General features: G+C 45.3%; 1 protein-coding gene across 6 annotated transcripts in view; it reads left to right on the top strand.

Annotated features, from left to right (window-relative positions):
- Positions 1–16,112, top strand: part of LOC137539177 (CUGBP Elav-like family member 1) — a 93,240-nt gene that overhangs the window by 50,025 nt on the left and 27,103 nt on the right. For 4 of the 6 annotated variants that reach the window (XM_068261690.1, XM_068261688.1, XM_068261689.1 and 1 more), the window contains exons 3-6: positions 4,329–4,419; positions 4,896–5,083; positions 13,185–13,267; positions 13,380–13,428. In XM_068261690.1, coding sequence (XP_068117791.1) covers positions 4,349–4,419; positions 4,896–5,083; positions 13,185–13,267; positions 13,380–13,428 — 391 coding nt within the window. In that variant the 5' untranslated portion in view covers positions 4,329–4,348. Of the gene's footprint in view, positions 1–4,044; positions 4,054–4,328; positions 4,420–4,895; positions 5,084–13,184; positions 13,268–13,379; positions 13,429–16,112 lie in introns of those variants that run through there. The other 2 variants (XM_068261687.1, XM_068261691.1) reach the window with 2 other exon arrangements.

Raw genomic sequence — 16,112 nt, 5'->3', positions numbered from 1 at the left:
GTATATTGCCCCAGTATAGCCAGAATAGTGCCCCAGTATAGTCAGTATAGTGCCCCAGCATAGCCAGTATAGTGCCCCAGCATAGCCAGTATAGTGCCCCAGCATAGCCAGTATAGTGCCCCAGTATAGCCAGTATAGTGCCCCAGTATAGCCCCCCAGTATAGCCAGTATAGTGCCCCAGTATAGCCAGTATTGTGCCCCAGTATAGCTAGTATAGTGCCCCAGTATAGCCCCCCAGTATAGCTAGTATAGTGCCCCAGTATAGCCAGTTTAGTGCCCCAGGATAGCCAGTTTAGTGCCCCAGGATAGCCAGTTTAGTGCCCCAGGATAGCCAGTATAGTGCCCCAGGATAGCCAGTATAGTGCCCCAGGATAGCCAGTATAGTGCCCCAGGATAGCCAGTATAGTGCCCCAGGATAGCCAGTATAGTGCCCCAGGATAGCCAGTATAGTGCCCCAGGATAGCCAGTATAGTGCCCCAGTATAGTGCCCCAGGATAGCCAGTATAGTGCCCCAGTATAGCCCCCCAGTATAGCTAGTATAGCGCCCCAGTATAGCCCCCCAGTATAGCCAGTATAGTGCCCCAGTATAGCCAGTATAGTGCCCCAGGATAGCCAGTATAGTGCCCCAGGATAGCCAGTATAGTGCCCCAGGATAGCCAGTATAGTGCCCCAGGATAGCCAGTATAGTGCCCCAGGATAGCCAGTATAGTGCCCCAGGATAGCCAGTATAGTGCCCCAGGATAGCCAGTATAGTGCCCCAGGATAGCCAGTATAGTGCCCCAGTATAGTGCCCCAGTATAGCCAGTATAGTGCCCCAGTATAGTGCCCCAGTATAGCCAGAATAGTGCCCCAGTATAGCGCCCCAGTATAGCCAGAATAGTGCCCCAGTATAGCGCCCCAGTATAGCTAGAATAGTGCCCCAGTATAGCGCCCCAGTATAGCTAGAATAGTGCCCCAGTATAGTGCCCCAGTATAGCCAGTATAGTGCCCCAGTATAGTGCCCCAGTATAGCTAGAATAGTGCCCCAGTATAGTGCCCCAGTATAGCTAGAATAGTGCCCCAGTATAGTGCCCCAGTATAGCCAGTTTAGTGCCCCAGGATAGCCAGTATAGTACCCCAGAATAGTGCCCCAGTATAGCCAGTTTAGTGCCCTCCCGCCCGTCCCCGCGGCTGCCGCTGTTATTACCTGAACAGCTGCCGCTCTCCCCTGTCCGGCGCGTGTATATTCAAGCAGCGTATCTCCGGCTGCTCTGTGTGATGCGGAAGGAAGGAGGGCAGCGGCTTCCTGTAACGGCGATATGTATCGCCGTTACTATGGTAACCGAGCCCTGCCTCCTTCCGCATCACACAGAGCAGCCGGAGATACGCTGCTAGAATATACATGCGCTGGAGAGGGGAGAGCGGCCGCTGCTAAGGTAATAACAGCGGCGGCCGCGGGGACGGGCGGGAGGGGGAGAAGAGGACGGCACACCAGGCAACGTTCCGCGGAACAGTGGTTGAAAAATGCTGCTCTAGAGAACTCTTGCATTTTAATAGATTCCTTGCTGGAATCTATTGGAAATGTATGTGAATCAATTGTTTTGGAACATTGGGGTGAAATTTATAAGTGTAAGCCAAGTTTAAGCTGGCTAGACACTCATAGATTTCGGTTCAGTGTTCCAAAACGATTCCTGCCACATACTGTACATTAATTTATAGTAGCTCCCAACAGGAAATCTATTCAAAATGAATTGAACTACAGCGTTGCACTGTTTGATGCAATGCAAAGCTATGGGACATTAATCTACTGCTGCCGTTGCCTCCTCCCTCAATCAACCTAACTTTCTATCCTGTCCCATCGATATTTGCAATCGGTTTTTGGTTTAAAATAATTTTAAGATCAATCTGATGTTTTGGTGTATCTATTACCAGCAGATGAATAGAATTTAAAGAGTCGTATGGGAAAATCGGTATTTGGCCAACTTAAGTCTGCTTGTCTTCAGCAAACTGTGGGCATTCTTGTGCTGACAGTGCTCTGAAGTCGGTACAAAAATCATCCGACTCCTTGTACTCAAAATTACTCCGACTCCACAGTCCTGCTTGTGCATCATCTTTAGAATACCCTTACTTCTGGGACGGCAGCCAGTGTGATGCAGTGTGCGGCGTATGGTCTGAGCACTGACAGACTGACTCCCACCCCTTCAACCCCTGCAGCAAAGCTGCCAACACTTGTACGTCTGTTTGCAAAAGACAGCCTCTAGGCATGATGCTGATCACATGCACTTGATTTCTTTGGTCGACCATGGTGAGGCCTGTTCTTTTAAACTGCTTGTTAGTCTTGGCCACTGGGCTGCAGCTCAGTTTCATGGTGTTTGCAATCTACTTCTATCCCAGGCCACCTTTATCTAGAGTAAAGTTTTGTTCTATTTTGCCTCAGAGAAGAGTTCTCTGCCATGAGGTGTGATGTTGAACTTCCAGTGACCATCATGAGTGAGAGAGGATAACACCCGACCTAACACGTCTGCTCACCATTGACACCCGAGACTTTAACATTGAGGAACATCTGCGTGTAATATAACGCAGGCCCCCTACCATGCAGAGTATGCATTGGAAGCCGTACCGTTACCATAACTACCTGTCATTGCTCGAGCGCTTGTGTCTCCCAGGCAGCTTCCTAGCCTGCCACTAGAGCTCCAGGCTCACTGCGGTCACATGACAGCTTGGAGCTCTTGCGGCAAGTTACAGACCTGCGGGGGAGAGACTATTTTAAGCTGGAGTGATGAGGTAGCTATGCTCTGCCAAACTTCAATACACACTCTGCACTGGGGGCCAGGAAAACATCGGGGGGCTTATCTGTGAGTATATACAGTAATTGACAGTAATATATATATGTGTATGTATGTGTGTGTGTATGTATGTGTGTGTGTGTGTGTGTACTTGGGTTGGGTCACAGAACTGCAGGCTTATGCTGAATACACACGGTACAATTTTCCATGCGATAGATGGATCCGATAGATAAAATTCATGTCCGATATTGCTCCCAATCGCTTCGCGCTCGATTTCTTATAACGGTGAATGGAAAAAGATAAGGAAAACGAATGAAGATAACAGAATCAAGTGCAGAATCGTGCCGAAAAAACGATCGGGTCGCAAAATCGCACGGAAAAAGGAACGTGTGTACCCAGCATTAGGCTGCTTTTTCACTAGGAAGCGTGACTGCATGCAAAATCACTCTGTAATGCTATTGCACAACTGACATTTCTCACTCGCGATCGTGCCATGAATTGTCGGGAACAGAGCATAATCGCACCAATAACCATGCAGGCCAACGAATGTGATTCAGGAAAATGGAAACCTGCTTATTGAAAAGGTGCGTTAGGATTTACGTGTTAATCGCAGTGCTATTGCAATCTGCAAAACTAGCAATCTGCGTTTTTTATTTTGAGCGGATCGCAGCAATTAATACAGCAGTCTTTTTCCAGGTTTGTGGATTGGTATAGGCTCCTGCAATTGGTTCACAAAAGGCATCTCTGGAATAACAGCCTTCCTTTTCCCAGACTCCAGAGCCTTGCAGAGTATGAGCATTGTGATAAGTGTTGGGATTCAGCTTGGAGGCCACTGATTTCATTAAGTGTAGTATTCCTGAGACACTCAGGCAGCTATTTGAGTTTTATGGAGAGGCTCTTCAGCCGGCCTGTGAAAGCACCTGGCCACAAGCTGTAAAAAGTGTGAAATCTGTTTAGTGTGCGTGTGACAGGCGTTTAGACAGATGCTTTGCTTAAGCCTAAAAACCTACTCATGGTGTTGCATTGGGGGAGGGAGAGGTATCTCACCGGGCCGTTGGGGTATAGCCAAGCCCTGCATGTAGCAAGCGGGTGATGCGTCCATCACCCCGACTGAATCAAGCAGGCGGTTTATCCCATTCCGCTCTGTCGCTTGGCCCTATCTCTATTGATCTGACATTCTGTTTATCTGATGCTGCACACAGTACTGCTTCGCCAGGGAAAAACACACAAAACAAGCGCCGTGCATCAGCACTTTCATTGTACCCTGCGCCGGAGCTCCCTTCACATGGTAACTAAACCCCCCCCCCCACACCATTTTTTTTAAAAAAGGGAACACAAACTTTTTTTTCTCCCCCTGTGCCTCTTCCCAGTCCATTCTGTCTGTCTTGTCCAATGCTGAGTTCACCGAGGACTCTGCTTGTCGTCTCCCCCTCGTGGTATTTGTGCTCCGGGGCTCGTGCTATGTCACCCCTGTCCCCCCACTCTGTGTAGTGTCTTCATCTGTTCTTTTTGGCGAGCCTGTCGGGACGGAGTTGAGCTCTGTCTTGCTTGTGTTTATTCCAGGGGGGCAGTTTAGACAGACCATGGCTTCATTTAAGCTTGATTTCCTGCCTGAGATGATGGTGGATCATTGCTCTCTGAATTCCAGTCCTGTGTAAGTGTAACTTTTTGGGCCGTCTCCTTCCGTATAGTCAAGAAGTAGCTCTGCTTTCCTTTTTTTTTCGTCTTTTTGTGCCTTTTGTGGCATTTGCTCCTCGTAACTTTTGTCATTTGATTCAAGTGTGATTTCACTTTTTTTTTGTTTTGTTTACTTTTAGCAGCTAATTTCACCTCCACCTGTCTCTGGGGTCATAGATCTGAGTGTCTGGTGCTGACTACATGCTGTTGTCTGATTTGGCAAGGGGGGTAGACGGCCATTTTTCCGATGGTGTTGATTTTTCACATTCCTGTGTGTGCTGTGTTTGTCCCATACGTAACACTGGATTAACTCCTTACGTGGAGCTTTCGTTTAACTCTGTGCACCGCTGTGAAAAGCATTTTTAACTCTCGTCACGCCTGTCTTTGCCGCTGCTCTTTTCCACCTTCTGTGTCTGTTGTTTTTTTTGAAGTATCCGTCTGTGCTTGTTGTAGATCCAAGAAGATGAACGGCACCATGGACCATCCAGACCACCCGGATCCCGACTCCATCAAGATGTTTGTGGGACAGATTCCTCGCAGCTGGTCTGAAAAAGAGCTGAGGGAGCTGTTTGAGCAGTACGGTGCCGTGTATGAAATAAACGTTCTGAGAGACAGAAGCCAGAATCCGCCACAGAGTAAAGGTGAGATGAGGCCGAGAAAGGCCATAGGCAATTTGTGTTTTTAGCGGCTGAGAAGGTCCAGCTGCTGGTGTGGTTGCTTTTTAATATGGAACCTACAAGCATGGTGATGGAACACTGATTGTTGTTCGCTGATGTTTTGTTCATAAGGGATCAGTGAAGTTAAATATGCAGTAATCTATCAATTTGCTCATCAAGAGACGCCGATAAGAGTAATTTGCAGCACGTAGGCCTGTGCTGTCATTGAAAGGTTCAGGAGACAGTGGCCCACTGCAATCCCCCCCCCACCCCCACCTTTCTCACTGAGTGGTTTCTGTTGTCCCAGCAGGCCATCTGGCTCCTAATGTGGATGTCTCCAATTTTCAAAGAACACCTAAAGGGAGAAGGATTTAGAGGCTGCCATATTTCCTTTTAAGCAATACCAGTTGCCTGGCTGTCCTGCTGATCTTCTGCCTCTAATACTTTTAGCCATAGATCCTGAACAAGAATGCAGCAGATTAAATGTTTCTGACATTATTGTCAGATCTGACATTAGCTGCATGCTTGTTTTTGGTGTGATTCAGACAGTACTGCAGCCACATAGATCAGCAGGGCTGCGAAGCAACTGGTATTGTTTAAAAGGAAATAATTATGGCAGCCTCCATACTCCGTTCACTTCAGGTGTCCTTTAAAAGCACGGAGTATGAGGATTTTTTTTCTAAATGAATCTCCCCTATAATGTAGGGGGGGGGGGGGGGGGGGGGGTTGAGTCTCACTTATAGGGTGCTGCTCTTCTGGCCCATATGGCAGAGTTCCCCAACCCTGTCCTCAAGGCCCACCAACAGTACATGTTTTGCTGGAAACCACAACCATGCACAGGTGAGGTAATTAGTGTCTCAACAGAAAAGATTAACTCCCTCTGTGGATTTCCACAAAACATGCATTGTTGTTGGGCCTTCAGGACAGGGTTGGGGACCACTGCAATGGGATTCGCTGCACACCAGCCGCCTCTGCCAAATTTTGTAGTTCCCAGCAGTGTCTCTGGGAGATGTAGTCCAAGGATGCAAGAAAATATTGGTACTCTTAATATACTGATGACCTCTCCCAGCATGCATTGTGCAGGTGAGAGAGACACTGCCGGGAGCTACAAAATCCTGCAGATGCGGCCCATCTGTCTAGAAGATGGCATATCCTGTACAGGCCGGGTGCCAGAGGAGCAGCACCCTGTAGGTAAGTCTTAAGTAGTGAGGCTCACCGTTAACTGCACACTTATGGGGAGGTTCTTTAAAAAAAGAAATCCTGCTACTCTGTTCCCTTCCCTTTAACATTCACAAAAAGATATGGTCACGCTAGTGCTTGCCTATAGGCAGGGCTGCAGAAAAGGGGAAGGATCTTTTTCTGCTCACACTACACTACATGTGATTCCGATGTCCGATTTTGGATTCCGATTAAAAATCTTAGCAGCATGCAGTATGTTTTTAAATCTGAATCCAAAATTGGATCCGATAAAAAATCGGAATTGCGTGTAGCGTGCAAGAGGCCTAAGTTTGAGCAGGAGGCAAAGCTTCTCCCAGCTGCTACTTCCAGCTTTCCTATAGATCAGCTGTTTTCTGCTGAGCGTGGGATTTCCAGGCTACAATATTGCTTAGTAAGGTTCATTGATGAGGGTTTAAAACATTGTTTTCAGATCTATATTCATAAAGTCTAGACCTCAACTCCATATTTTTTGGCTAGCTAAGGACGCACCCTGTGGTTGGGAAAACGGCAGAACTTAGATTGGTCAATTCACTTATTTAACTCCTGATGAATTTGTTGGCCTAGTTCATGAGCCATGACACCAGCTGCTGTAATAATGTGCCAGATGGAAATGGAGGACATTTGTGGACCTTGCCTGCGTCATCTGTGTACGGGTTGGGTTCACTGGCTGATTGTAAAGCCCAGGAGAATAGTGGGTGCATCATTTTACATGACTATGTGAAGTAATTTGCTTTGCATTAGTATGCCCTGAGTTGAACTGTAACTATGAAAACATATTGGTATATTGATTGGTTCCTCCCATATTGGAAAATGTTTGTTCTTAATAAATGCATTAACATTAAATTGACAATGAGTAATTTAGCAATGCCTTGCAACTCCCTAGTTTCCGTTAAGAGGTGGTGTGCTTAAATATACTAAAACCAAACACATGCATTACTGTTTAAAGAACAAGCGACACCCATGCTAACCTAGAAATAAACACATATACAAGCAGATAAATACTACTTCTACTTGCATAACAGATGTATTGTGCTGTCTACGTAATGATTCCTGTGAATTTAATAAAGAAAAAGCAGAGAATCCTATTCTAGGCAGTGGCCATCCTGCCAAGCTAATGCTGACATCATATCCTCTCCGCCTCTTGTTTTCCCCCCTCCCTTCTCTTGCTCATTGTGTATTCATTAGCTGCCCTCTTCACAGAGTGTGTTTTTTGTTTTTTTTTACACATCCAATCACTGAGTCACCTCAGCCTTGCTTGTAAACGCAAGTGAGCAGAGGCGTTTCAGATAAGAAAGGTAGGCAGGGAAATGGAAGAGGAGGAATATATTCTATATAAAAAGAACTCCCAGCATTCAACTTTTTGGCACTGTTTGGCACTAGTGCCAGTGCTCCTAAAGTATGCGATAACTACAAACCATAACAGCAGAAAAAGTTTTGAATGCAGGATTAGCATCTTTATCACTTATTACACTCAGACCAGTTGCTATTGAAATTTGATTTTTATGGTGACAATACCACTTTAAGATACTGCTAGGTTACCTCTATTGTTTACAGTAAGAAATGACTCATGGCTCTCCTGTATTCAGAACCTGCTTAAAAGGAACCCGAGGTGAGAGATGCATAGAGGCTGCTGTGCTTATTTCCTTTTAAACAATACCTGTTGCTTGACAGCCCTGCTCATATTTCTGGTCAGTATTGTCTGACACACACCTGAAACAAGCATGCAGCTAGTCCAGTCAGACTTCATGCAGAGCACCTGATCGGCTGTATGCTTGTTCAGGGTCTATGGCTACAAGTATTAGAGGCAGAGGATTAGCCAAACAACCAGGCAAAGTGCATTGCTTAAAAATAAATGTCAGCCTCCATATGTCTCACGCCTCCGTTTCCCTATAAAGAGGCACTGTAGTGACATATAGTAGAATGCAGTAAGTTATTCAAAATACCCACTTTTATGGTAATTTATCTGGTTTCAGCCTCAGAAATCCTTTCTATATCTATATAGATAGATAAATCTATATAGGCAAGTAGCCTGCGCAGTAGAGCGGACCCGACAGAGATCGACTATTTCCGCCTATCTCCATGCTGAGAGCCGCAACAGCGCCCCCGCTGGAGCCAGGGAAGGTAAATATGTCAAGCCTTGTCAGGCTTGTCTAGCCAGGATTGCTAGACCCGTCAGGGGAGCCAGTGCTGGATTGCCTGCAGCTACAGGGATGGGTGAAGCCTCATTGGGACCCTGAGGCTTCTCCCTCCCATGGCAAGTACCCCCCAGGGGAGGTTTTTTTTGGTACAGGGTCCTTTAACAGTTCCTTTAACCACTTAAGGACCGGGCTATTGTGGCTAAATCTGTGCTGTGTGGGCTCTCTAGCCCACTGCACAGATCGGGAACCACGCAGGGCGATCAGACTTTACCCCGCCCCCCCCCCCCCCTTTTTCCCCCACTAGTTGGATAACCTGCTGGGGGGGGGGGGGGTCTGATCGCCGCCACTCCATGTGGCCGAGCGCTGGGCTCCTCAAAGCCCCCCTCTGCAGCGATTTCCGCCCTCTGTTCCTCTCCCTCCCTCTCCCTTTCTTTATGGGCTGCGCAGGACGGATATCCGTCCTGCGCCGCCTAGGATAGGCTTCAGCCTATCAAATGCCGGCGATCCCCAGAGATCGCTGATCTCCTTTATGTCGCTTCCCTGCGTGTTTACAATTAGCCTGCGAGCCGCGATCGGAGGCTCGCAGGCTATTCACGGAGACACCCTCCGTGAAGTGACATGGATCGGCCGCTAAACGAGCGGCCGTTTCCATGTAAAACCACAAACGACCAGCCGCCTTTAGGCGTTAGCTGGTCGTTAAGTGGTTAAAGCAGAGTTCCCCAACCTTTTCCTCACGGCCCACCAATAGTACTTGTTCTGCAGGTAACACACATAATCACAGGTGGGGGTAATTCGTGTTGCAGAAGAGATAAAGTACCTATGTCGTGAAAATCTTAAACATTTTTAAATACATGTAAACATGCAAATAAGTATGGTTTTACCAGAGTAAAATGATCAATAAATTACTTTTCTCCTATGTCGCTGTCACTTACAGTTAGTAATAGGAATCTGACATTACCGACAGTTTTTGGACTAGCCCATCTTCTCATGGGGGGTTCTAAGAGTTTTCTTATTTCTTTTTTAAAAGCACTTAGTGAATGGCAGTTTATTGGTCTTACTGCCCCAAAAAAGTGTGCAGGGAGGCTGGCCAGCATCTTTGTATAAATCTTTTTCAGGGAATGTCTTTATAAAGAATAAAGGCCATGCTGAGAATCCCCCATGAACAGATGGACTAACCCAAGATCTGTCAGTAATGTCAGATTTCTACTACCTACTGTAAGTGACAGCAACATAGGAGAAAAGTAATGCATGGCTCATTTTACTCTGGAAGAAATGTATTTCTTATTCGTATGTGTTTTTAAATTTTAAGATTTTCGTGACAGTTGCTGTTTAACTACCTCTGTGGCTGTATACAAATCATGCAGTGTTGGGGGACCTTGAGATCTGGGTTGGGTAACGCTGCTTTAAAGGACAACTGAAGCAAGAGGGATATGGGGGCTGCCATATTGCTTTCTTTTAAACAATACCAGTTGCCTAGCTATCCTGCTGATCCTATGCCTCGAACACTTAAAGACACAGCCCCTGAACAAGCATGCAGCAGATCAGGTGTTTCTGACATTCTTGTCGGATCTGACAAAATTAGCTGCCTGCTTTTTCTAGTGTTATTCACACTCCTGCAGCCAAAGAGATCAGCAGGGCTGCCAGGCAACTGGTATTGTTTAAAAGGAAATAAATGTTATCCTCCATATTCCTCTCGCTTCAGCTGTGACTTTTACAAGTTTGGTCTTTTCTTTTTTCAGTGGGAGAGCTATTGGTTATGACAGATTCAGTGATGCTATGACAAGAAGATAGAGCTTTAGTACACTTGTTACTGTAATCCTCAAGCTACAGAACAGTGATGGCTAACCTTGGTAACACCAGCTGTGACAACTACAAATCCCATCATGCCTCTGCCTCCTCGAGTTATGCTTAGAGCTGTCAGAATGTTGCAATGCCTCATGGGATTTGTAGTTCCACCACACCTGGAGTGCCAAGGTTAGCCATCACTGCTATAGAAGAAACCAGTGGAAAGTCTAGTGTGCTACAACTCACACACCATTATCTGAAGGGGTATTGATTGCTACTTCCGCCATCCCTGTCCTCTACCAATGTACCATACTAAAGCAGGCCTGGCTAGTACAGGTTCTGAAGTTTCATTTCATTTGAAGAATGTCAGTACAGTACTTATTGTCCTAGTATGGGGAGAATAAGCTCCAGGGGACTGCAGGTAAGATTGCTCAGCAAGTCATAAAGTGACAAGTCAGAATGAATTAATGCTCCGCAACCAATCTGCCTAAAGGCCGTTTATAACATCCGGGATCGCGTGACCAGTCATTATGGTAAATGGGGCCTCAGTAAGATTTAAACCTACTGCAGGCATTTTTGCGGTGCTTCCTCCTTCAGCAACAATGCAAGTGAATGTGGAACAGGGTTGGACACATTTTATGGGAAATTCAGGAACTATTCTGTCCAGGTCAGGAGCCAGTTGTTACCTTTTGGTTGTTTTAGCAGCAAACAAAAGCTTGAAAGTGGAGCACCAGCTGAATATTTCAAAGCATGCATCTGCCTTGGCAAAATACAGAAATACACCTTATTATCTCTAGTTTTATTGTAACAAAATGTAATACACAGACATGCCTGTGGTTTCTCTCAGGTCACTGCTCAATTGCTTTGCAGATATCACTGTATATGTAATCCCGTAATACACACCACTACGGTGCATCCAAAACGGCCCACAAAAAATAAGTTAAATATTGAGGTAGAGGCAAGCCTCTGGATAGTCCAGAGAGCGCCCTTGTACTCCTCGCCCCCACTGTTCACACACATGGACCCGCTGAACATATCCAACAAGAGCTTGTCTAATATGTTCTCATAGCCATATCCCACATTGTTTTAGGTAAGTATGTACGAGTTTTGCTATCTTATGGGGGGGGGGGGGGATTTAGGTTTAAGTCCTAATGCAGAATGCAGTGAATGGATGACTGGAGGTGGTCTCCTCAGGTCCTGGTGCACCCTCTGCATCATCGCTGTATTACCACTGGTATGAGACACCACCTCCCCATAGAGTGTCATTGCAGTACACCCCACAAAGCTGATAGGTGTGTAAAGAGATGAAAAATGTTTCTCTGCTGCATGCAGAATCATTAACAAGCGAGTCTGAGAGTGGTAAACCTGTGGGTATCTTTAAGCCATATACTGTTGCCATGGTTTCTAGCAAGTTTCCTGAAGTTATGGCTGCTGAAGATGAAAGAGAAACATTAGTGGAATACAGTTACAAAATGGCTTATGTTAAGTTATAAAAGTATATAAGTGTAGTGTTCTATAGAATTTTTTTTTTTATGCTGAAGTGGGATAACTGTTAGTGATTAGTGATTTTATAGCGATTTGGTGAGAAATCTCCCAAAGTATTTTATTGGTAAAGTGCTTTTCAAAAGACTGGAAAGCGCTGGCGATCAGAAAAGCTTTTTAAGGGCCCATTCACACTTGGGCATTAGCAGGGGTTTACTGATAACGTCAGCAATTGTGTTTTTTAAAGCGCTAGTGCATTGTTGGGTGTATGGCAGTGATCTCACTGCCTCGATCACCGGCGATTTGCAATTAGCTCGAAAGACGCAAATGTGCTACATGCAGCTTTTTTCTGTCTTTTGAGCAATCAGGATTGCAATGTATTTCAGTCGTAACTGCTCAAAACATGAAAATGTCCAGTGAAAAATACACGTTAATCGCGTAAAAATCTCCCAACGCAAAATGCTAGTGCTAATCGCTAGCGTTTTGCGATCTCAAGTGTGAACGGGGCCTAAAGTTGATCTAAAGGGGTAATAAGTGCCGGGAGGATACTTGCCTCAGGAGGGCAAAGCTTCTGGATCCCAAAGAGGCTTCCCCTGTTGTCCAACTCTGGCACCCCCAAAAGTCTCTTTGTAAGACAAAAAAAATTTTTTTAGATGATTGCCAAGAGGGAAGGCTCTTTCCCGTTCCTTCCTGTATACCCTCGTTTCACTGCCGGCCCCCAGTTCCAGCCTTCCGACTTCTAATGTCGAGGGAGGACTTCGGATCTCCTCAAAAAGGTCACGGAAGTACCCAGGTGCTTCCGAAGCCTAGCGACTCTGTAGTACCGTACTTCTGAAGTGGTGGCCGGCAGGAGATTTGAACAGGGGCCCGACAGTGGAATGAGGGGACACAGAGGGGAATGGGATGGCTCTAATGCAATGTTCCCCAACCGTGTCCTCAAGGCCCACCAACGGTGCATGTTTTTGTGGAAATCCACACAGGTAGGTAATCAGCTCTGCTGAGACACTAATTACTCCACCTGTGATTGTGTTTAGTTTCCTGCAAAACATGCACTGTTGGTGGGCCTTGAGGACAGGGTTGGGGATCTCTGCTCTAAGGCATCCAGATTCTTCCCTCTTCAGTAAGTAACTTATTTATTAGGTTATGGTTGTCCTTTATAAATAAAGAATTCTGTTAGGCTTGTTGTAATGCTTGTACTCTCCACTTTCCTGTAGCAATACTCGGGGCTTTTATAGAAATGAGAAATAGGGACTTGTGATCTTGTCCACCTGCCCTCCGGCTAGACGGTTGGAGTTGGTGAAATACTTGCGTGCTTGAGTGCTTGTTCTCTCAGCCGCTGCATGTTGTGGAACAGGATTGTTTTGATTTGTGGACTGGCGTCACTGGAGCCTCATATACTTGAGATTTATTGCAAACATCTGTCTGCGCTGGAACTGACTTGTTTTTCTCTCCCACCTCCTCAGGATGCTGTTTTATCACTTTCTACACACGAAAGGCCGCGTTAGAAGCACAAAATGCTTTGCATAACATGAAGATTCTTCCCGGGGTGAGTAGAGGAACGCTTTGTGGAAAAATGATTGAGCGTTTGCCTGTGAATGCACCATCGGGAATTGTAACCTCCAACGGGCCTATTTTTTCCTCTTCTCTTTTGTACTCAGATGCATCATCCGATCCAGATGAAGCCAGCTGACAGCGAGAAAAATAATGGTAAGTCGCACAGTTCTAAGAATGTGTTCTCAGGTACCTTCTGACAGGTGCGATTGTGCTTTTCACACATCGAGGGTGGCTAAAGTCTCCCTCCTTCCTGTTTGGCTTCTCTTCCTTCCTGTGTGCCGCATACTCCGCACTCTACCCACAAAGCTCATTACTCGCGCTCTGTTGCCGTTGTCACTTGTCTCGTTATTTGACACCTTTTCAGTTACAATAATAGGGCTGCCTTTACTGGTTCAAGCTGCGAGATAATATAACCTGTTTGTTTTTTAAATGGGAGCCATTACTGTTGTGTGTTTTAGCGACTAGGACTGTCTCATTTTTCATTCATTCTCTTGCTTGGGTGTGTTGGTAAAGCTGCATTCACATAGAGGTCAGCTGGTGCGACACTGAAAATTGTTGGTTTGCTTGTTAATTATTAACTGTCCAGAGATTTAAGGTGAACGTATCATTTTAAAACAGGTGTCCGGGGAGTGATTCTAACGTTGAAGACGTGCATTTTGAGCGAGTTTTTTATTTTAACCTTTTGAGGACTAGTGGTTTATACACCCCTATTGACCAGGCGATTTTTTTTTTTTATTTTTTTTTTTTTTTTACTACAATTCAGCACCTCTACATTTTACCGTTTCATTGCTCGGTCATACAACTTGGCACCCAAATGAATTTTACCTCCTTTTCTTGCCACTAATAGAGCATTCTTTTGGTGGTCTCTGATTGCTACTGCAAATTTTTTTTTAATTAAAATTGATGTAAAAAAAAATCCTCCTTTTACTAACCCCCCCACCCCACCCTCCCCCAGTTAGCCCTAGACAGCGATCCATACACTACCCATATATAGGCAGCAGCCTATATATGGAATCAGGTTGTGAGCCGTTGGGAGGGATAGAGATATATATATATATATATATATATATATATATATATATATATATATATATATATATATATATATATATATATATATATATATATATATATATATATATATATATATATATATATAATTTTTTTTTTTTTTTTTCAGCCTGCCAGCTCTGATCCCCGCTCTGTTTATCCGCAGGGAACGCGCGTTCCAGTGTTCCATGCTAATCCCGCCCATTGCACTGATGCCAATCTGTGCTAGGTGGTCCCTAGAGAGCTACTCCCATCTGTGTTAGGCGGTCGGGATAGGGTTAAAACGCCTGCATTGCAGTAAAATTGCAGCGACCACAGTTTTGCAGAAAATCACGAAGTCGATGGGAGCGGTTTTTATTTTATTTTTTTTCCTGTTAAAAATTTCTATGCCTACTGGTGGTTCCATTACAGAATAAAATGCTTGATAAGAGAATTGACTGCAGAATCGAGCGGCAAAAATGAACCATGTATTCCCAGCATAAGTCAAGCGTATGTACATGAAGATAAGATCCAATGTCTTTACCATTTACTTATGGCTGTAGCGCTGCCAGAGCTTATGGCTGTAACACTGCCAGAGCTTATGGCTGTAGCTCTGCCTCTTAGCGCGTCGATACCCACTGATCGCCGCCTCTCCCTGCCCCTCTCCATCTGCCTTCACAGATAGGGGTGGGGAGAGGCGGAGATCCGCGCGGCTGAAAGACATGCATTGGGGCAGAGCTGCGGCTCATAGCTCTGCCTCCATGAGCAGCAAAATCCACCACCAAGAAAGTCGTGAATTTTGCAGAGGGCATTTGGGGGTATAAACCCCTTGTTTTGCTGCGGGATAGTGGCAGTTTAGCATGCCCTATACTGGTTTACATAAATACTATTTAAAAAAGGGAATAGAGACTTACTTCAGAGTCTCTTTAAGTTGGCATCCCTGCAGGAATGGTCATTTACTGGCACAGCTCTTTGTTGGGCCTGCATGGTTTGCACTACAGCGTTTGTTCATGCGTGTATAAACATGGTTCTTTGCTGTGCATGCTGGCATCATTTGAAGGAACACTCTCTTTAGAGCGTGAGCTCAGTGTGATGTATAGTGTGAATGCTACAGTGGAGTTCAATCGCAAATTGCATGTTTACAAACTGAGCATACAAATGCCTCTAGTGTGGAAGCCAACCTTGCTTGTCGCTAGGGTCTGGGACCCACTTACAGCATTTTTCCAGTGGGTCCTGGGCCTCAGGCTTGATTCAGACTGGCTTCTTCGGGACAGCTGGCGGCAGCTTATTTAACCAATGCTAAATGCTTTGAAAAAATTGGAATTGGCTAGGGGCGTTTCGGCATGACTATTTGAGCCCTCTATGGGGGACACAGAACTGATTGCGTGTAGCCTGCTTATATGCCACTTGTAGAGTCCAAAACAAGACAACGGGATCTACTGCAGAATTAACGGAAATGAGGCAAAAAGCTGTACACGTCTTTTTGAAAGCTCTTCCATTCACTCGAATGGACAGCCTAGGTCACTTTTCAATGTCACCGTTATTTACCACTGCACAGAAGCCTGTCTAAAAGGGACGCTATGGCGAAAAATTGTAAAATTTAAAATATGTGCAAACATAAACCAATATGAAGTACGTTTCTTCCAGAATAAAATGAGCCATGAATTACTTTTCTCCTATGTTGCTGTCACTTATAGTAGGTAGTAGAAATCTGACAGAAGTGGCAGGTTTTGGACTAGTCCATCTCTTCAGACAGGATTTTCAGCAAGGCTTTTATTCTTTATAAAGATATTCCCTAAAAAGGATTT

The sequence above is a fragment of the Hyperolius riggenbachi genome, chromosome 11, assembly GCF_040937935.1.
Source record: "Hyperolius riggenbachi isolate aHypRig1 chromosome 11, aHypRig1.pri, whole genome shotgun sequence".
Taxonomy (NCBI): Eukaryota; Metazoa; Chordata; class Amphibia; order Anura; family Hyperoliidae; genus Hyperolius; species Hyperolius riggenbachi.
Note: the sequence above shows the minus strand (reverse complement) of the source record. Positions and strands in the feature narration are given on the sequence as shown.